At 47.8% G+C, this 22,564-nt stretch overlaps 1 protein-coding gene across 9 annotated transcripts in view; it reads left to right on the top strand.

Annotated features, from left to right (window-relative positions):
• Positions 1-22,564, top strand: part of CAMK1D (calcium/calmodulin dependent protein kinase ID) — a 430,651-nt gene that overhangs the window by 361,841 nt on the left and 46,246 nt on the right. For all 9 annotated transcript variants that reach the window (XM_021063979.1, XM_021063982.1, XM_021063978.1 and 6 more), the window contains 2 exon segments: positions 6,143-6,281; positions 12,760-12,886. In XM_021063979.1, the coding sequence (XP_020919638.1) occupies positions 6,143-6,281; positions 12,760-12,886 (266 nt within the window).

Genomic DNA, 22,564 nt, shown 5'->3' with positions numbered 1-22,564 from the left:
CCGCCCCCAATAAAGCTTGAAAAGAAGAGTGTACATTCAAAGCTGCACGGCAGGGCTGTGGAATAGGCTTTATGTGCCCAGCGTGTTAGTCTCTTGGGCTCCTGTTCCAAAGCAGCACTGGGTGACATTAAACAGCACAGATTACGTCCTCACTGTTCTGGAATCTGCAAGGCCAAGTCCAGGGTATTGGTTTGGTTTTTCTGGAAGCCTCTCTCTTTGGTGTGCAGTCAGCTGCCTCCTCGCTGGGTCCTCAGATGGTCCAGCATCTCTGTTCACCCCTGCTGTCTCTTCTCACTAGACCTGTATGACCTCGTTTCACCTTCATAACCTCTTTCAAGGCCCTCTCTCCAAACGCAGTCACATTCTGAGATGGACTGGGGGCGGGGGCGGGGGGGCGGTTAAGATTCCAAAGCAGAAAGTGTGGGTTGCAGCGACACAGTTCAGTCCACGGCACCTGGATCCTGAGAAGGCAGAAGAATCAGAATCCAGATGGAATGGCGTACAAGGGGTTAAATGTATATCTGGTCCGTGGACCAGGGAGGCCTGTGTTTGTGTTTTGAAATTTTCTAAACAGATTGAGGCTGGGAAGATGTCATGAAACTAAATTCTGAGAAGAAAGATATTTTTATTATGAAAGTGGGATTTGTCGAAGGAGAGAAATATTGAGAACAGAGGCTTCATGAAATAAACCCTTAAGCTTCCCAGAGTGGCTGAGAGAGACCCTGCGTCCCCCGCCAGGGGTACCAAAGACAGATGGCATATGTCGTGACAGTCACAGGGACAGGGACAGAGGGTGCCCTGCGTGGGAGGAGGGATGTCCCAGGAGCTGCCAGGTTGGGACTTGATTGAGGAGACTGATCGTCCCTTTCTTTCTCCAGGCTGAGTGACAAAAAGCGCATTTCTGTCGTCTGGGCCATGGCCTTTCACAGTGGGAAAACTGCTTTGTTTGCAGCCTGTCAGTCACCACCTGCATATTTTAGGACCACCTTCCTCTTAGGATCAAAAGTAATTAGGTGGCTGGGTGTTCCCCTTGTGGCTCAGCGGGTTACAAATCTGACCAGTATTCATAAGGATGCGGGTTTGATTCCTGGCCTCACTCAGTGGGTTAAGGATCCGGCGTTGCTATGAGCTGTGGTGTAGTTCGCAGATGCAGCTCGGATCCTGCGTTGCTGTGGCTGTGGTGTCAGCCAGCAGCTGTAGCTCCATTTAGACCCTTAGCCTGGGACTCTCCCTATGCTGCAGGTGTGGCTCAAAAAGAAAAAGAAAAAAAAGAAGGTAAATGGGGGAAAGGTTCTTAGAAGACATGCACTATAACCAGCCTTGCTTTGGGGCACAGTAAGGCCATGTGGCTCTTACTGCCAAGTCACCTGGATCTTTAGTGATGGCACTGCCTAGTTGTGTGAATTGGCAGTGTTGTGCATTTCCGGGGAACAGCTGCCGTTGCAATGCTTTGTATCATCCCAGTGTCACCGTGGATACTTCTGACCACTGCCTCTCGGGTTAGCAGCACAGCGCTGTACTCTTTGGCCTCGCTGGGGAGGAAGAAGTTTTCTTCAGCCCCTTGAGGGTCCCTGGCTGGGTCTGAAGATGAAACTCACAAGGCGGAGGAGTAGGAAAAAATCACACACACACATTTTCATTTTTTTTCCTCTTTAGGGCCACACCTACAGCATATGGAGGTTCCCAGGTTAGGGGTTGAATTGAAGCTGCACCTGCCATCCTTCACCACAGCCACAGCAATGCCAGATCCGAGCTGCACCTGCAACCTACATCACAGCTTGTGGCAACACTGAATCCTTAACCTAGGGTGAGGCCAGGGATTGAACCCCGTCCTCACAGAGACTATGCGGGGTTCTTAATCCTCTGAGTCACAATGGGAGCTCCTTGTTGAGTTTTACATATACACAGGTGCCTTCACAAGACGATGAAGACCTCAAGAAGTGACCAGAACAGGAAGCTTTCGTACCTGTTAGGCAAACAAATTTTTGAAGAATGGACAACACAAAGGGCCTTGGAATAGGGGGTGGTAAATGCTGCAGATGTCACTGAGATGACAAGAGTTAGTTGAACAAGGTTGTTTGCCAGCTCCACTCTAGGCTGATAAGCATCTGTCTCCAGTGAGAGAATTTATTTCCTGCCTTTAGCCAGAAAAGGGGCTGCTTTTCCTAAATTTCCTGGCTTCTTAACTGCCCTGAGTTCAAACTAATTTTATGTCAAAGATATATGTTTTGGGGTTCCATTCTTGTTTCTGTCGGCCTTTTTCACATTTTATAAAATCCACCTTTTAGGGTGATAGGATTTTAGGAGCCCATTTCTTCAGCCTTAGCACAGGGACTGTTTTGTTTTGTTTTATGACTGTGTGGATGATGTTGTTCAGATATAAAACATTTAGAATTATAATTAGCAATACCTCTGAAAATAAGAGGATGGTATCTACCAAAATCAGATGGAGAAGTTCAAGTGCAGGTAAAGAACAGCATGGTTTGCCCGGTACTAACCACGGATGCCTAGTCTCTTGACAGAGTTATATACAGGACCTTACAGTATGTGGTACAGTATAGAATCAAAACTTACAGTTTACTAAAATTATGTTTCTTGACTATTTTTCCATTTGAATACATTCACATTACTTACAATTTTGCAAGTCAACAGAAATTTTAAGATCATTACATCCAACTGTTTAGTCTTTGCGTTGCTAAGATTCACATGCAGTGATAGCTGTGCAATGTAATAGATAAGGGAGATCAGAGACGGAGCAAAGCCAAGTTCACTGCAGAGGCAGGTTGTTGTAAGTGAATGTCCAAGTTCGAATCAAGAAGAGAAGAGAATTTTCAAACCAACTCCGTCTCCTGGGAACCGGTTTCCTTCTGCATCTATATCCCAACCCCCAAAACAGAACCTCTCTCCCATAGTTACCATCCAGTCATTTTATTTGTTGACCTGTTCCTATGGTTCTGCTCCTTTTCCCCAGTCATCTGGCCCCTGATCCTCCTACCTGCATTCTGATGCTTTGCAGGTTTCCATTGGGAAACTTGATTTCTAACCAGAACCTTTAAACCACACACATTGGAATCTTGCCATAGAAGGACATTGATGCAGAAAAACAACCTGTCAGCCCAGCAGCCAGCCACCCCAACCTGCCCACATTCTGCCAGCCCGAAGATGAGACACGCCCCTCTCTGCAGTTCTAAATGTATTTCCTTTTCGGTGATTTTGGGAAGAATCTGGTTCTTTGCAAGGGACTGAGTGTCTTAGCTCAGGCTGTCAAAACAAAATACGAGAGACAGGGCAGCTTAAAGGACAGAAATGTATTTCTCCCAACTCTGGAGTCTGGGATGTCTAAGATCAAGGTGCTGGTGCCTCCTGTGAAGGGCTCTGTTCCTGGCTTAGCGACGGCCGCCTTCTTGCTGTGTCCTCACGTGGCAGAGAAAGGGAGAAAGGCAATTCTCTGCTTTCCCTTATTCTTCTATGAAGACACTAATTCCATCCTCAGGGCCCCACCCTCATGACTCAACTAAACCTAATTACCTCCCCACATTCCCACCCCCAGATACCATCACACGGGGGAGGGTAGAGCTTCAGCCTGTGAACTGGGGGGAGTATAAACATTCAGTCTGTAAGAACAGCCTGCTTGAAATGTATGCGTGAGAAGGTTTTTGGAAAGGATAAAGTGAAACTTTAAGGCCTTTTTATCAGTGTTGTTACTTTTTTATTAGCAAGCTTTTAAACTTTTCCCCTGTTCCTTGGTTTCTAAGGAAACCACATTCGTTCTGAGCAGTGTTCAGAAGAAATCCCTGGTGCAGTTTGGAATTTAAGAAGCGAAATAGTAAATGTGCAGAAAGTTAAGACCCTGACACATTTGACAGGAGTGTCTTATACTTCAGCTCCGATGCTTCAATTCTTATTGCATTGCTGACCTATCACAGTGAAAATGCAATTCAACAGCTATTAAAACCTTCTATCACCTTGCAGAGGAGAGGAAGCCCGAAAGACCCAAAAGATGGGTTTTGAGGGAGGAAAAGGATCTGGCAAAGTGTGGGTGTGGAGAGCTTGGGGTGGGAGGTGGGGATGGGGGGAGGCCTTCCACCCCTTGCAGAGGGCATGAGTAGCAGGCAGGCCAGTGGTAAGAAAGCCCTAGAACACCAGGAAGGGGTGCCAGTGTTGAAGGTAGGGCACAGTCAAGGCAGCTAATGCCACCCTGATTGGCCCCAACCGCCCAGGGTATGTGGGATGAGTGATCCAGTAAACGACTCTGTGAAGTGAGTGCCTCCAAGTGAATGCGCAGGGGTTCACCCTACTCTGGGCAGCTCTACACCTCCTGTAGGATATCCTTGAGCTCCGCAAAGCGCTTCCATTGAAACTCATTGGAAGAACGTTCTAGAAAAATGAAGAGAGGTGAGAACCTGACATCAGTTGCTGAGAGGGAATGTTCGCCTAAGGATGGATCCTTCCCACAACATGATCATGAGAATGTGGATGCTCCCGTTTTCATTTCTCTTCCCTCTCTGCACTACTTTTCATTTCTCCCACGCATCTCTCTTCTTTTATCTGCATGGCTGAGTTTGCTTTGGAAACAAATTATTATCCAGGTGCGGAATGGCTTAGAGTGACTGTAGGTAATGGGGAGACTCAAACACTAGGCCTTTCATAGCTGCAATTGTGTTTTATTAGTTTTTTCTTTTAAGAAAGAGCATTTCAGCGGATCAGGGGATCAATTGCCTTGACTTGCAGAAAATGAATCATGCTTTGTGTGTTAGCGTATGTGTGTTAACTGCTGGGGCATGTTGTTTAAAGCTGTAAACGATGTTTATCAAACTCTTTTATGATTTTAATAGTTCAGATAAATCCTTTTCATTTTGTTTTTGGAAAATTTGTTTCTCTTTTACTAAAATAGTACTGCTCTATCCCTTGAAGCTAATTTCCAAGACGGCTTAATTATTTGAACAAAGCGCTATTTTTCTTAGGGAGTCTATAAGAATTTGAAGGTGAAAGTGTTAGTTGAATTGTTTCGCTTCAGGACTACACAGTTCTGTTATTTTGTGAAATTCAAAACAGCCGTCAAATATCAAGCCAAAAGGGTCTCTGCAGGTTTGCCCACCAGGGCTTTTTGACCTTTGATGACATAAGTCCCCTTTCAATATGTTTCAAAAAAAAAAAAAAAAGTTAATGCAGGAGTTCCCATTGTGGCTCAGCAGAAACGAATCCGACTAGTATCCATGAGGATGCAGTTCAATCCCAGACCTCGCTCAGTGGGTTAAGGATCTGGTGTTGCCACGGATTGCTGTGTAGGTCACAGATGCAGCTCAGATCTGGTGTTACTGTGGCTGTGGCGTAGTCCTGCAGCTGCAGTTCCCATTGGACTCCTGGCCTGGGAACTTACATATGCTGCAGGTGCAGCCCTGAAATTAAAAAAAAAAAAAAGTAGTTAATGCAATTTGAAATTCAAAGCAAATAAAATGAAATATTCCCACCAAATCCCAAAGCCAAACAATGTAATGGAGTGTCATTCTTCTGTCTTTATTTGTCAATCAAACGTGGCTTCGAGGTCCTGGTGCCTCTCAGGAATGGTCGACTAGGTTAACTCCCTCATTTTTCAGATTGAAAGACTGAGGTCCAAAGATTCCACGAGTGCTCATCCCCCCAGCATATTAGGATCAGAACTGGGTCAAGAACCCCGATGTCCTGTTGCCTCTCGCTCCTTTGCCCACAACACCCCCCTCACTCTCTAGACCTTTAAGGCTACTCTCTTATGCAAGGAGGCATCTCATCCAGCCTCGTTTCCCTGTAACTGATGATGCTGATATTCGAGAAGGTTATTCTGACTTCATGTTGTCCCAGCAGAGTGGAGGCAAAGGCCAGGAGAGACTTGGCCTGGCTGGTCCCTGGGTCCTGGTTTATCTTCTCTCCTTTATTTCATTCCAGACCATCTAGAGCATCATGGCACAGAGAAACGGTTCCCTGGTATAGCTTCTGGGGAATAAGGGGCAACATTTAAATCTGAAAATGGATTCATTTTTTGAAATCAATTTGGGTCTTTCACCATTTCGAAAGTTCTTATTGATCATTTTTCCCTGGATAGTTCAACAGGTCCTCCCAAACTTGTACTGATTTATTCTGTTTTGTTTTGTTTTGTTTTTAACAGCGTATCTGGTGGAGAGCTGTTTGACCGGATAGTGGAGAAGGGATTTTACACAGAGAAAGATGCCAGCACTCTGATCCGCCAGGTCTTGGATGCCGTCTACTATCTGCACAGAATGGGCATCGTCCACAGGGACCTCAAGGTGAGGCTGTCACTCAGCAGCATCCTCCAGCTGCTCTCCAACCCCCAGTGCACCTGTCCAGAGCAGGCTGGCTCCAGAGGAGGGATGAAGTTGCTTTGATGCAGACGTGGGTGGCATGAATGGTGGGCTTTGTGTACTGCTGTCAGGGACTTGGGACCCAGAAGTAGCTTGGAAGGTGATAAAGATCAAGAGGGATGGCCACTGGGTGGGACATTTTATAACCGTGATACAGCGAAAGGGCCCTGAAAGGGTAAGGTTTTATGTAGGTTCAAGCCTATCTAAAACATAATTCTGTTCAAGGCACAGAGGCCACGGAGAGTTTTTGCCCCATGCAGTTCTTTAGTCTTTTTCTGATGCCAGCCCTGCTTCAGCACAGCACACCACATGAAAGGAACAGAGCAGCAGGCAGAGGGAGGGAGATGAGAGAGAAAGGATATAGAAGGTTATTGGGAAGGCTAGGTTACATCGCCCACAATCAGAACCTTTACAGAGACCTGTAGGTTCCATTCTTACCTTTGCCTTCGCCAGTGACATTGAGAGGATCTGGGCCTTGGTCACCTGGGGATGGGTAGCTATCACAGGACCGGGGGTAGGTATGGAACATATCAATTCGAGGAACAGAAAAAAGCGACATTGTAGACCCAAGGCTCTAAAGTGGCTTCATTCTGGAGTTCCCATCGTGGCTCAGTGGTCATGAACCTGACTCGTATCCACGAGGACTCCGGTTCGATCCCTGGCCTTGCTCAGTGGGTTAAGGATCTGGCGTTGCTGTGAGCTGTGGTGTAGGTCATAGATGTGGCTTGGATCCTGTGTTGCTGTGGCTGTGCTGTAGGCTGGCAGCTGTAGCCTGGGAACTTCCATATGCTGGGAGTGAGGCCTTAAAAAGCAAAAAAAAAAAAAAAAAGGAGTGGCTTCATTCTGCAGCAGTTACAGGTCCAGCGCCCCCTGTGCCAGGCAAGAGGGACCTGCCACCCCAGCCCGGTCAGAAACACGGGGATTATATTGTATTGAAGCCATACTATACACAACTATAGGCAAAATCTAAATCAATTTAAAAATAAATCATCAACGTGTGTTAAAAGAGAATTTTAACCCCCACCCATTATCTGGAACTGGGTGCCAGGTATAAAATGGTGTAGCTTTTCCTTTCATAAGGACTCACTGTCAGATTTTCTCTTTTCTCCACGTTATCACTTTCCATCAACTAGGATCGTGGCTCCCCAAATGTTAGGCTACCCAAGACTTGTCCGGAGGGCTTGTGAAAACAGATGGCATCCCTACCCCAGAGGTTCTGATTCTGCAGGTCTGCCACAGGGCCCAGGATCTTGCCTTTCTGGGGGTTTGCAGGCGATGCTGATGTCGGTCTGGAAGCTACACTTGAAGAACAAGGGAATTTAGGGGTGTCGATGGAGCTCTTGCGGCCTTTGCTCTTTGCAGGCTTCTTGATGGGTGAATGGGCTGTGAGCACGCGTAGTTAATCTTTGACACCCGACAGTCCTTCAGAGGGCCAGGGGAGGGCCAGCTAAGGCGACCTGGCACTTCTCTGCTCCCTTATGCCCTCATTAGATGTCATTTGTGTGCTGCCGGACACAGCAGGCATCTCCTCCTGAACAAGTTAGTCTGGTGACCGTGGACATGCCATGTAGTTACAAGAAATCATTTCTGAGCAGATAAGCCATCCCCGGGGTGGGCGGTGTTCATTTTCCCTTCAGAAGTATAGACTGGCTACGCGGAGGTAGGGTTTTACGCCAGGTCACACTTTTGTTGGAGTACGTGCGATTCCCAGCCTGTAGCGTTCCAAGATCACTGGGCTTATATTTGCGGAAAGAACATTGCCATCTTAGGACCTTTTGGGGGTGTCTTTTCAGAAGCGCAAAAAGTTTGATCTCAATGGAAGAAGCTGGGGTTAGAAAATTAAATTTTCATAAACTGCTGAGAAAATTAAATCCTGTGACCTAGGCCAGGGTAATGGAGAACGCGCTTGGGTTAATTTCAGATTAGGGCACAGTTTCGGAAACTGCCTCCTCCCTTCTAAAAGGGATTCTTGGGTCTTCTTGCCCAGGAAGCTGCTGGAGACAATCAGTTGTCCTTTTCTCAAAGCAAAGGATTTGGCCACTACTGCCTCCTTGGGGAGGGAGGGCTGCGCTGTTCACATGAGGAGCTGGATCATTCTTTTAGGGGAGCAGCATCCTTGGTCTCTACCCACTAAGATGCCTGTCCTACTCTGAAGTTTTGACCACCAACAATGTCTCCAGACACTGCCAGATGTCCCCTGGGGGGCAAGATTGTCCCCAGTAAAGGGTCGTTGGATTAGGAGTATGATTATGTATATGTAACACTAACTTTACAGGATGTGTTGATTCAGATCTTTTTAAAAGTTGTGTGAGGAATTCCTGCTGTGGCACAATGGAATTCACAGCATCCCTGGAGCGCTGGGACACAGGTTCGATCCCCGGTCCGGCACAGTGGGTTAAAGACCTAACGTTGCCACAGGTGTGGCTTAGGTCATGACTGTGCCTCAGATCTGATCCCTGGCTTGGGAATTCCAATGCCAAGGGGAGGCCCAAAAAGAAAAATAAAAAAGAGTCATTATATGGACTATTGAAGAGTTGGAATTGGGAGTTCCCGCGTGGCTTTGTGGTTAACAAACCCAACTAGGATCCATGAGGATGCAGATTCAATCCCTGGCCTCACTCAGTGGGTTAAGGATCTGGCGTTGCTGTGAGCTGTGGTGTAGGTCTCAGACGTGACTCAGATTCTGAGTTGCTGTGGCTGTGGCGGAGGCCGGCGGCTACAGCTCTCATTCGACCCCTACCCTGGGAACCTCCATATGCTGCAGGTGTGGCCCTAAAAAACAAACAAACAAAAAAGAGTTGGAATTGACATCACAAATCAAGTAATGGCCACCAGTTGCCTGGCCACCAGTTGCCTGCCATAAAATATAGAAAAATAATTTTTCAAGTGAGTCTTGGGCCTCAGAAGACCCCAGGCAGAAATATAAGATCCGTCCCCCCCCAGCCCCCACCAGCCGCTCCCCACGGCCACTCCCCACGGCCATCCTGCTGCCGAGCAGGGGTCTCCACTCAGATTATCCCTGCGCCCATCTCACCTCCCATGTTCTTCCCTGTTCCCCCACTGTCCCCTGAGGAAACCCCTGCCACGTTTACCAAGTCCTGACACAATTAAAAGTATTGACCTGGGCTGCAAATGGCCAGTCAGTCGAACCCTCCCTGGTAACGGTCCTTCAGAAGAGCAGTTTATTGATCAGCTGAATCTCCAATAGGAGGAAGGTCTAAGGAGAGCTTTTTGGCTCTCAGGCCATTTTCCTGCCTGGATGCAGCCCTGTCTAGTAGCATGACATGCAGACTTCATAGCTGCAGAAGTCCTGGGACAGGCAAATTAAAAGTCAGAAACTTAAGGAAAAAAGTCCTCTCTGCACCCATAATTGAATCCCTTATTGTCCTTCAAAGGCTCATCCCTAAACAGTCACAGGAACCGTGAAGCACGTGCACTGTTTGGTTAGACTGTGCCCCTCTGCTTTCTAAGCGTTGTTCTTATTTGTGCTATTGATTAGCTTGTTTTATTCTGTTTTAAAACTCATTGAAAGGTTCTCATCACGGCAAAGCAGAAACAAATCAGACTAGGATCCATGAGGATGTGGGTTCGATCCCTGGTCTCACTCAGTGGGTTAAGGATCCGGCGTTGCCGTGAGCTGTGGTGTGGGTCACAGACACAGCTTGGATCCTGAGCTTCGGTGGCTGTGGTGTAGGCCGGCAGATGCAGCTCTGATTCGATCCCTAACCAGGAAACTTCAGTATGCTGTGAGGGCTGCCCTAAAAAGACAAAACCTCACAGCAACGTGGGATCCTTAAGCTGCTGAGTGAGCCCAGGAGTCAAACCTGACTCCTCATGGATACTGGTCAGGTTCGTTTCCACCGCGCCATGACAAGAACTCCTTTCAATGAGTTTTAAAACAGAATAAAGTGGGGCAGTTAATAGCGCAAATAAGAACAACGCTTAGAAAGCAGAGGGACACAGTCTAACCAAACAGTGCACGTGCTTCATGGTTCCTGTGACTGTTTAGGGATGAGCCTTTGAAGGACAATAAGGATTCATTGAAAAAACTCATCCTCAGGCATACTTTTGACTTTCTTCCAATCTCATGCTTCGTCCACGGAATTAATGACACTGTGAATGGGAAGTGCCGTTCCTTTTCATCTCATTATTTGGGGAGAAGGGGAGTACTTTTTCCTTTGGGTTTCTGTTAAAGAAAAAAAATAAAAGCTTCTGACACGTGTTAAAATGGTACGGAAGGCTTTATTCCAGATGACAGCACGAAGGGCATGGTATTGGGAGAAGGAGTTGGGTTTCACCCCGCATTCAGCAAGGACATGTGGGCATATCCAGCCATTGGGCAGACGGAGGGGTCACGGGTGGGGAATTACTGAGAGGAGACAGCCAGGGTGGGGATTCTCATTCAGGTCTGGCCACCGACTTAGACAATGACAGACTCTCTCCTTTGACCACACGGAGTCAGGCCCCTCTGAGTCTGCTTTCTGACCTGGGGCTCCATCCTTAGTCCATTGGCTCTGCCCACGCCATCCAGTCTTAGCAAGGGTGCCACTGAGTCACCTCCGGAAGAATCCCCCAGCCTTGCTATCTCATCCAGGTCCTCATCCCCCACCCTCCATACCTGAGCACCTGCACCTGCTTTCTGCAAAACGCCTTGAGTTGGTGGAGCCAGAATCCCTCTCACCCTTCTTAGTAATTGCCCATCCGTCAACGCCCACCCAGCTCCTGGGCTTTCTATCTCCACTTGTCCTTGTTGTGTGGATTGAGTCAAATCTTCTCTCCTGCTGGTACCTCCCACTGGGTTGGTCCTGCCCCCAACAGAGTCTAATGATGTTCAACAAGTGTCTGAATACTTTATTTTTAATGACGTCAAAGTTGGCGGTGGGGCTTGATCAGGTACCGGGGGCGAGGGGTTCTCTGTACACGAAGGTAACAGGACTCTTGCACACACTGGCCTACACAGGCTGGGCAAGGGCACAAAGGATAGAGGAGGTCAAGGTGGAGGCCAGTTGGGGAAGTTTGGTCCAGGAGGAAGTCTTGATTGGTGTCCTCCCAGCAGTGGTTGTTCTGCAGAATCCCCCGTGGATTCTCACGTCCAGAGGCCTGGCCCTGAACTCCAGCCTACGGAAGGAACAGTGGCTCCTCACAGTTAACTCAACGCGTTTCTGGACTTGTCTGTATAGTCTCGTCACTCTGCATAAGAATAGGTCCTAAAATTCAATACTTGGGAACCAAAGATCGCCCATGAACCAGTGACAGGAGAGACTGCTGGAGGGAGAACCAGTGGGAAGTGTTGTGGGGAAGTGAGTTTCCCGGGGCAGACTCCTCCCCGTTGCCTTTTCCTCAAGGTTTGGTGCAGATGAGACATGTGCTCACTTAGTGGGTGCGTCTTCAGGATCTCCCCAGTGGGAGAAGTTACTGGATGACATCAGAGGTCCCTGATCTTGTCTCAACCTCAGCAACAACAATTAATTGAAGCAACTTTGAAAAATAAAAACATGCAGATACAATCTCCGAGGCTGTGACATCTCCCTGGGTCTCCATAAGCTCCGCCCCCTTCTTGCCAGGACTGGACTCCCAGTTATCCACAGGGTGCCCCACAAACGAAATTTCGCTGTCTCCCAAGCCACCCTTCAACCCCTCCTACGTAGACGCCACCGAGGGGCCGCCGATGTGCAGAACTAGAGTGGAGACAGGAGCTGGAAATGGATCTTTGCTGCGTGTCCTGCGTTACTGCAACCTGAGCTCTGACGTTTACAGTCAGGAGCAAACGAGGACCCATCACGACCCTCATTCTACAGAAGCACAAGCAGAAGCGTAGAGTTCTTAAGGACACTTGGCAAGAAGGCGCTGGGGCTTCCATCTCCGGTTCATTCCGTGTTGATATCCCCCTGCTTCCCAGGGAGTGGATGTCACCGGGCTTAGGAAAGGGAGAAGTGGCTCTGCCAGAGCTACGGGACACAGAATGTCCTCGAGGGCGGGGGGAGAGACCCTTAGGTTGGAGACAGGATGCTGGCAAGGGTCAGGAAAAATGGAAATAGAATAACACCTGCTCAAGCGGTTTTATTTCTGGGAATCGCCTTTCTCCTAACCCAAGAAACGAACGGACAAGTCTGAGAGGCATGGGCTTTCTAATTGCCTCAATAAATGGTTCAGTTTCATTAAGTAGAAAGAAATGCTTATAAGGGAAAAGGACTAACATTATTGAAAACCCATAGGTACCTAATATTACGTAAGGCCCCCGGCATCATTTTTGCTAAACACTGTATTTCTTAATGTATTTATTGTGTCTGAAGGTCAAGTCCGTTTGTCCATGGTGATTACGTCTTGGTGGTTTGACGCGTCTCCCCCATTAACCCAGCTTTCGGCACAGTGTATCCATTCCTTTCCTACTTTTTTTTCCTAGCCCGAAAACCTGTTGTACTACAGTCAAGATGAGGAGTCCAAAATAATGATCAGTGACTTTGGACTGTCCAAAATGGAAGGCAAAGGAGACGTGATGTCCACAGCCTGTGGGACCCCAGGCTACGTCGGTAAGGACCCCCCCCCCCCACGACGTGTGTTTTCCCGCTTGTCCGATTGATCCGGTGTCTTAACTGTTGGAGCCTGGTGCGTGATCACACCTGGCTTCATTTCCCTTAAGAGAGAAATTAAAAAGATTGAGAGGGAGTTCCCGTCATGGCTCAGTGGTTAACGAATCCGCCTAGGAACCATGAGGTTGCCAGTTCAATCCCTGGCCTCACTTAGTGGGTTAAGGATCTGGCATTGCCATGAGCTGTTGGTGTAGGTTGCAGACGCGGCTCAGATCCTGCATTGCTGTGGCTCTGGCTACAGCTCCGGTTAGACGCCTAGCCTGGGAACCTCCACATGCCGTGGGTGCAGCCCTAGAAAAGAAAGAAAGACAAAAAAAAAAAAAGATTGAGAGATACTGGACGAGTTTGAAGGGAAGGGATTTCCCTGGAAACCTCTTAATAGTTGGGTAGAAATCCTGTTTGAGTTGAGTTGTGGGCCTGACTGGAGGCCAGAGATGGATTGGGATAAATTTCCAGGTTCTAAGACCAGGAATAGGGCACCTGGATCTGTATTTCCACATGACTTAAGGTGCCCCCCGGAGATAACAGTAAGATGCAGACACAATAAAACACTTAAAATGTTGAAATAGAGCCAGGTAGAAAGAAAATATTGATAAGAGGAATCTAGTTCACATCTTGGCTAAGTCACTCTGCAGTCCCTCAATCCTGAAGTTCTGGTTGTGGCTCAGCAGGTTCAGAACCCGACAGTATCTGTGAGGATCCGGGTTCAATCCCTGTTGCCATTCGGTTAAGGATCTGGTGTTGTCTGAGCTGCAGTGTAGGTCACAGATGCGGCTTGGATCTGGTGTTGCTGTGACTGTGGTGTAGGCCAGCAGCTGCAGTTCTGATTTGACCCCTAGCCTGGGAACTTCCATATGCTGCAGGTGCAGTTGTAAAATAAATAAATAAATAAACAGAATCCCCCAGTCCTGATCTGTCCTGGAGGAGCCAAGAATTAAGCTTTCCTTAAAATTAAAACCCCGCATCGTTTGTCCCAAAACGCAAAATGTAGAAAGAGCTATAGCAGATCTGAACACTCACCTACGGAGCAGCCTTTTCCATCTGCTGGAGGCCTGGAGAAAGGCCATGGCAACTGTGTATGTAGTTTTTGAGACTTCCGTTTACATGACTATTCATTCATCCAGCAAGTGCCTGCTACATGCCAGACGCTGTTCTAGGCCCCCGGCTGAATACAGTGGGTGAGACGGGCGCCTGCCCTCATGGAGCTTACATTTTAGTTGGGAGTGACAGCGAAGAAACAGGCGAACAGGGGCATTTCAGATCATCTGGGGCAGGCAATAGAATTACAGGTGTGAGGGGGGTATCCAGCTGGTTAAGGGGACAGGGAGGAGATTCCAGCATTGACTTTTATGATGAGAAGCAGCCCCAGCCATGGGAAGGAAGGTTAGCAGACAGAGTAAAGGCATCAGCTTGTGCAAAACCCTAAGGAGAAAAAAGCCTGGGGAGAGAAAAGGCTAGGAAGGTCTGAGAGCAGGAGAAATTGAGATTGGAACCGAGTTTTGGAAAAGAGGCCAGGGCTGAATTCTTCCCATACAAACCATGATGGCTTTTCTTAGTGGAAAGAGTAAGCCTGCCCTGAAGGCGAGGAGATGATGTTATGTGACCAATGCAGGCCTCTTTGTTTTGGGGTACAACCAAAACACGTGCCTCTCCCAGGCAAGCTGAGAGCAGCTGGCCTCACACGAAGCAGATGTGGGGCCCAGAGCATTGTGGGAAACTCCAGATGACTTCAGAGGCACCTCAGGGCCCTTCAAGAGCTTGAATGATAATGGGCGTTAGGTCGCCACTGTCAGCTCACAGGTGTTGCGTTTTCAAAGGAACACAGAGGAGAAAAGAACAGATGTGAAGGGAAGAGAGAATGGGGGAGGAGGAAAGGGAGCAGCAGGTTCAGGAGGAGCTCGAGATGGTATTGATGTGGGAGGGAGGAGAAGATGGGGTCTCAGCCCTTGGCTGTCGCAGGCGGGGACTTTGTCTCTGGGTTGTGTATCTGCACTGGACAGAGGAGGGAAGGTGGTTCTGATCATCCTTAAGAAGCCAGCACATCTGTTGGAGATTCGTGGCAGGATGAGCGCTCCCTGTCCTGGGACAGAAACGTGATGCATTCAGGAAGAGCCTGGACCCCGTCGGGGGGCTCGGAATGCTGGCTGTAGTGTGAGACACATGTGCAGATGCACATTTATGTCCAGAGGTGGGGGCTGTGGGTGGAAAGGTGAGTGCAGACAGTGAGTGTGAGTGTGTGTGTGATTTTCCCTGTTTGGTCCAAGCCATCAGCCAAGCTGCAAATAAAAACAAATGGGACAAGCTTATACTCCTTTCTCTTAAAAGATGGGGCGGAAGAAAGCCTGGTCCAGTCATGGTGAATCATAGACATCGGAAGATGGACAGCCTGTGAGGTCATGGGGTCCAGTGTCCTGGCCAGAATGGCACTGCTCTGTTCAGGGGCTGCCCTGCAGGCCACGCTGGGCGAGGAAGCTGAGGATGCTGTAACCACCCAGCTCGGCCTTCAGGACGGCGGCTCGGACAGTGAATGTCCTATTTACATGCACATCACACCGCTCTCGACTTTGGCGCTGACGTTGGAAAGCTCTAGCACTTTCTAAATTGATTTTTGCTTCTTTTACATCTTGGCAGAGCTTGCAGAATGGCAGTTTCTCTGGGATTCTAAGTGACTGCCGTCCGAGCAGTCTGGTTCTGTTTAGATGTCAGACGCTGCTGAGTCTGGGGACAGGGAACGATGTTTGCACGTGACCTTTGCCCTTACTACCCTAAATGGCAGCGAGGGGAGCCGTCAGGCAGTTCTGTTATCAGATACAGAGTTTGCGTTGAGTGGGGAGGGACAGAGGAAGACCATATGGGAACAGAGCAACTCCGTTTGTTCGTATTTATTGGGAACCTATTTAGAGAAGGAAGGGGCAACACTGGGGAGTTGTGTCTGCGTAGACTTGCCTTGGACAGTGAGCAACTGGGCTTGGGCTAATTCCTCCCCACGGTTTGCATGGCAAGCTCCTATTCGGCCATCAAAGCCCAGCTTCTGTGACCCTCTTTTATTGCTTTTGCAACACCCATCTTCTCCTTTGTCACCCTGTTTCTTTTCCTTTTCTCATCAGGGCTCTGCTCACATTGCATCAGGGTCCTTATTTACCTGTGTCTCTCTTCTGCTCCACCAGAGCAGGGGCCGTGTCTTACTCATCTTTGCACAGATGCTTGCTGAATTGAATAAAAACCTAAGGTTCATGAAAATTAGCCTATTTTGCTTTGCTCCCCTTCCATTCATTCAGAGTGCATTTATTGAATTCCTGTTATGTGTCATGCATGGTAGTTTGGTGTGAAGAATACAAATATGAATTAGATAAACAGAGTCTCTGACCTCAAAATGTTCACAGTCTTGTGAGAGACAGAGGGCTTACAGGTGAATTGAATAATGGATGGCAAGTGATGCATTATTTGTCATTCAAGAATTACTTATTTAGTGCCTACTTTCTGTTCTGGGCACTGGGGATGTATCAGTAGAAAGAAAAAAAAAAAAAAAAAACCAGGTAAAATCCCAAGCCTCATGGTACTTGAATTTGAGTGAGAGGGAGACGGACTATAAGCAAACAACTAGATATATGAATTAGTATCAGAGTTCCCATCATGGCTCAGTGGTAATGAGCCTGACTAGTATCCGTGAGGATGAAGGTTCAAATCCCTGGCCGTGCTCAGTGAGTTAAGTAAGGATCCCTTGTTGCTGTGGTCATGGCGTAGGCCAGCAGCTACAGCTCTGATTCAACCCCTAGCCTTGGAACTGCCAGATGCCACGGTGTGGCCCTAAAAAAAAGACAAAAAACAAAATGTACACACACACACACACACACACTAATATATATATAAACTACATATATATACTAATTATATATATTACTATATATACTATAGTATATACTATATAATATATAATAAAATATGTTATATATACTATACATTTTAATATATAATACACAATGTATATTAATGTATGTTGTATAGTATATAATATATACTAATATGTATACTATATATCATATATATATACTAATAGTATACATACTAATGAGTATATATAATTAGTATCTTAGATGCGATGAGTGCTTTGGAGAAAAATACAGCAGAAAAGAGAGGAGTTCCCATCGTGGTGGAGTGGTTAATGAATCCGACTAGGAGCCATGAGGTTGCGGGTTCGGTCCCTGCCCTTGCTCAGTGGGTTAACAATCCGGCGTTGCCGTCAGCTGTGGTGTAGGTCGCAGACACAGCTCAGATCCCGCGTTGCTGTGTCTCTGGCGTAGGCTGGCAGCTACAGCTCTGATTGGACTCCTAGCCTGGAAACCTCCATATGCCGCAGGAGCGGCCCAAGAAATAGCAAAATGACAAAAAAAAAAAAAAAAAAGAGAGAGAGAATGGGAGGGGTGTGTGTGTCTAGGGTTGTCATTTCCCTCCTCCCCCCTCCTCCCCCCTCCTCCCCCTCCTCCCCTCCCCCCTCCTCCCCCCTCTCCTCCCTCCTCCCTCCCCCCTCCTCCCTCTCTCCCCTCCTCCCTCCCTCCCTTGGCACATGGCGTTCCCAGGCCAGGGATCACATCTGAGCCGCAGTTGTGACTTAACACCATCATTGGTGATGCCAGATCCTTAACCCAATGGGCCAGGCTGGGGATCAAACCTGTGTCCTGGAGCTGCAGAAATAACCTCCCACTCCCATTGTGCCACAGTGGGAACTCCAGGGGTTGTCGTTACAACACTGTTCAAGGTGATGGTGGGGTAGAGATTTGATGACATGAAGGAGCCGTGGAAGGAAGAGCATTTCAAGGATGGTGCAAAGGCCCTGAGGCAGGAGTGTGTGGGTAAGCGGCAGGTGCAGGTGAGAAAAGAGGAAGTCAGATGGGTAGCAGGCAGAGCGTGTGCAGACCAGGACGTCGAAGTCATTATAAAGACTACAGGTGGTGGAAAGCTGTTGGAGGGTTCTGAGTAAGGCATGAAATTATGGAACCTTTAGCAGGATCCCTGTGGGGGACAGGTGGGATAAGGAGAGGTGACAGGGATGCAGGACCAGAATGGAAAGGAAGTGGCCAATTAGAAGGCTCTAAAATCATCAAGTGAGAAATGGTGGGGGCTGGGCCAGCTCAGCAGAGTTGAGGTGATGAGACGTTGTCAGATTCCACATATGTCAAGAAGACTTTTTGAAAAACTAAAGGTAGGATTGGAGAGAGAGACGTCAAGGATATTTCCAGAGTTCCTGTTGTGACTCAGCAGGTGAAGAACCCGACTAGTATCCATGAGGACGCAGGTTTGATCCCTGGCCTCACTCAGTGGGTTAAGGATCCGACCTTGCTGTGAGCTGTGGCTTAAGTTGTAGATGCAGCTCAGAGCCCGTGTTGCCATGGCATAGGCCTGGCAGCTGCAGCTCTGATTCAGCTCCTAGCCTGGGAACTTCCACCTGCTGCAGGTGCAGCCCTCAGAAGAAGAAGAAGAAGAAGAAAAAGAAAAGGATGTTTTCAAGGTTTTTGGCCTGAGCACCTAGAACGGTGCAGTTGCCTTTAATTAGATGTGGGGGAAGCATGTTGTAGAAATACTACCAGGGTCTGGGTTCAGATTTGATAAAGTTTGCGAGGTCAGGCAGGCAGCTGGAGTAGGAGTCTGGCGTTGTGGGGTGATTCTCATTTTGCACAGTGGTTCTGTCCTGTAAAGTCACTGAAGAAGCAGATCCTGAGCCCTGCTCCCAGGAGGAGGATGGGGTTGGGTCCCTGGGAGCCTCGGGTCCCTGCATTGTTATCAGCTGATCAACACTTCACCTTATGGTATGTGTAGCCCTGTTCAATGACACTTTATGTAATATCATTGTCACATCATTACTGTTGAACTCTGGCCAACAGCCCTGAAATTCATGCCTAAATGAAGCTTATCTGACACAGTTTGTCCCTAAGATCCACCCAGCCTTCTTAGGCTTGGGGGCACTGACAGCACTTCAGCTCTGACAACCTGGGACCATTTTTAATAATGAAATCAACTAAGTGCACAAAAAAATATGGAAATACGTGGCACCTGCGAGATCACACAAACCATACTCGTTGAAGCTGTGAGATATAAACAGAGGGTAGAGCGTTGCCGTGTTTGACCTCAGCTGGGGGAATGCACCTGGCCATTCTGTGCCCATCTACAAATAACTGTGAAAGCACCCTACATATTGATTTGGGGGCTACAAGTGAATTTTAGCGAGGAGTAGGCAAATGCGCGAATAGGGAATTCTTGAGTAGTGGGGATGGGTGGTATTTGGGACACATTTTAAAATCATGAGCCTGGATGGAATTGCCAAGGGCAGGGGTGGAGGTGGAGGAGAGGAAAGGTCTCAGGGCTGAGTCCTGGGCACTCAGAGGGATGGGGAAGGGACAGTGGGTGAAGCAGGAAGAGAACGGAGACTGTATGGCATCTGGAAGGTGCTTCCAGGAGGATGAAGTGCCGTGTGTCACTTGTGGCTACTAAGTCAGCTAAGCTGAAGACTGAGTGAGTGGATACCTTAAATTATGGATTAATTGAACAATTATTTCTATGAGAGCCTGGTAGTCAGAGTAATACTGGGGGCAGGATGAAACAGGTCTGTAAGAGGACCCCAGTGTGCTGTCAACCCTGGGTCTGGACACAGCCGCATCCACCTGCTCCCCCAGCAGTGGTTGTAAGATGGGGATGCTATTTGGGATCTTGAACAAAGAAGCCATAGCCTCCTTTTTGCCAGCGTTGATTTGAACAGTGCAGAACCACTGAGCATCTAATGAAATGAAGAAGAGAAGGGAGAGATGCCCTCCTCCTGCTCCCCATCCCAGGTCCACGAGTGTCAGGTCACTGATACCAGGAGATTTCAGACATTTCTCCATCCAGGTATACTGAGTTCCTACTGCAGAGAGCTCCTCGGGCTCTGTCAACACTGGAGCTCCTGCACTATATTGTGGGTAGTATAGATCCATATAAGGTTTCATGTTTGCAGTATGATATGCAATGGAACAGCCGTGTTTCAGGAGCAACCTCACAAGTACAGGTGAGAGAGGGATCAGTAAGGGCTAGAACCACTGGAGAAAAACTCAGAGAGGAGGCAGGGTTTGAAGGAAGGGTAGAACTCAGGCCAGGATGAAGGGAGTTATGGACGCAGGCAAGCAGGAGAACAAAGGTCAGGGTCATGAACTGCTTCTGGTGTGTAGGGTCTGGGGCAGGTGAGCAACTCACTTGGCTTGGAGGGAGCACGTACATAAATAAGTTCTCAGAGTTTAGGAGAAATGACAGGGTCCCCTGGTGGACATCAGCTACTCAGGTAACATGGTGACCATTAATGTGGTATTGACTTGGGCTTAGAATCCATTTGATTGAATCAGATAGAAATATTCCCCTTGGCACTGCCAATAAGAGATAAAAGTCAGGAGTTCCCATTGTGGCGAAGTGGAAACAAATCTGACTAGGAACGATAAGGTTGCAGGTTCGATCCCTGGCCTCGCTCAGTGGGTTAAGGATCTGGCGTTGCTGTGAGCTGTAGTGTAGGTCGCAGACACGGCTTGGATCCTGAGTTGCTGTGGCTGTGCTATAGGCTGGTGGCTATAGCTCCAATTAGACCTCTAGCCTGGGAACCGCAAGTGTGGCCCTAAAAAAAAGAAAAGAAAAGAAAGTGTGTAAAATTGCTTATGTGGCTCGTTCTGCTGCATTAGTTAGAATATGCAAACGGACTTTCTTGCGTCACCGAATAGAAGCAGTGAATCATGGGAGGCACCCCTTTCAGTCCTGCTGTTAAGAGACTGAAGACGGCAGCCACGTGTCCTTCCACTGGGGAGAGGAAAGCCTGCTGTCTCTTTCTCGCCGTTGCCATTTACCCATTGCTGTGTTTCACAGATTCTATGGGTCTAGTTGTCCTGGTTTCTGAAAGAAAATTAAGCTCTGTTAAAAGAACTTGGAAGCTTTATCTCTAGACTAAGTGACAAAGTGCCTTAGAGGAGGCCAAGTATGTTCTCTTACTTATTCTTCCCAAGAATAGGTCTTTCTTTCTCAGGAATTGCAAACTTCCCTTTCAGAAAGAGCAAGAAGGCTGGGGTGGTGAGACTTGTAACTGCTGGGTGATGCTGGCCTTTGAGGGAGACGAGACTTTCTTTTTTCATTGAGCCTCTTTGAGGGACCATCCATCACTTTGCAATATTCTGTTTGGAGAGCATACCGGGGAGCCCTCTTTCATTGTTGGCTGTTACTCAGAAAGAGGAAGGAGCGTTTCTGTCTGATCCATCATTGTGTTTATAAGCAGAGCCACATCTTGCTTCTTGAGAAGTTGACTAATTGTTAGGTTCCTTCAACTGCGGGGAAGAAGTCCTTCCACCTCCTTCCCATAACTTAATTGCCCGCATAGACATTGCAGAAGTCTTTGGTCTGACCCCAGCTTAGCTTGTCTAAAATAGCTCAAACAAGTTTCATTGCATTCTCTTCTAAATGGAAATGGAGAGCACGGGTCAACATTCTTGGCATTTTTTTTTTCGCTATGAGAGGAACACTTTTAACACATGGGATCATTGCATTTTTAAAGCTTCATAAAGGGCTTGCGGTTCGGATGAGATCTTGGAAACCAGGGGTTCCAGGAACCAGGTTGGGATAAGGGGCAGTTCTCAAAGCCACCCAGCCTGCAGTTGGTGGCAGTCACAGCAGTGGGTCTCTTATTTTTTTTATTATAGTTGATTTACAGTGTTGCACCAATTTCTGCTGTACAGTACAGTGACCAGGCATATAAATATATATATATGGACACACATTCTTTTTCTCATACTATCTTCCATCATGTTCTATCCTAGGCGATTGGATATAGTTCCCTGTGCGATATAGCAGGACCTCATTGCTCATCCATTCTAAATGTAATGATTTTCATCTACCAACCCCAAACTCCCAGTCCATCCCACTCCCTCCCCCATTCCCCTTGGCAACCAGAAGTCTGTTCTTCATATCACAGTGGTGGGGCTTGAATGAAAAATTCTATCTTTTGGAGTTTCTGTCATGGCGCAGCAGAAACGAATCCGACTAGGAACCATGAGGTTGCAGGTTTGATCCCTGGCCTGGCTCAGTGGGTTGAGGATCCAGTGTTGCCGTGAGCTGTGGTGTAGGTTGCAGACGAGGCTCGGATCCTGCATTGCTGTGACTGTGGCGCAGGCCAGCGGCTCCAGCTCCAATTAGACCCCTAGTCTGGGGACCTCCATATGCCCAGGGTACGGCCCTAATAAAAAAAATTTAAAAAAAATTCTGTCTCTGCCATTGGTTAGATGCAAGGAAGGCCTGAACTCTTCTCTTAAACTCTTGGGTTCTCTTTCTCGTGTGTAAAGCAAGCGTGCTGAACTGATGGGCCGCCGTGATGTTTTTCTGGTTCTGCCATTCTGCACTTCTGCAGATGTGTGACTTGGCATCCTTGAAGTGTAGAAATATCCATGTGTCGAGGATATTGCTGTCCTTTAATTTTCCCATCTTACAACAGACAAGAAAAATTTAATTAAGTTGACAGTATCTATCTCTGTCCTCTTGAGTAAGCTAAGTCATGCAGTTATCTCTCCCCATAGATCTTCTGGGTCTAATGCTTTCATCTTCCCTCTTCTGTCCCAGAGAGCT

This window comes from Sus scrofa, chromosome 10, assembly GCF_000003025.6.
Source record: "Sus scrofa isolate TJ Tabasco breed Duroc chromosome 10, Sscrofa11.1, whole genome shotgun sequence".
NCBI classification, from domain to species: domain Eukaryota; kingdom Metazoa; phylum Chordata; class Mammalia; order Artiodactyla; family Suidae; genus Sus; species Sus scrofa.
This window is presented reverse-complemented; position numbering and strand designations above follow the sequence as displayed.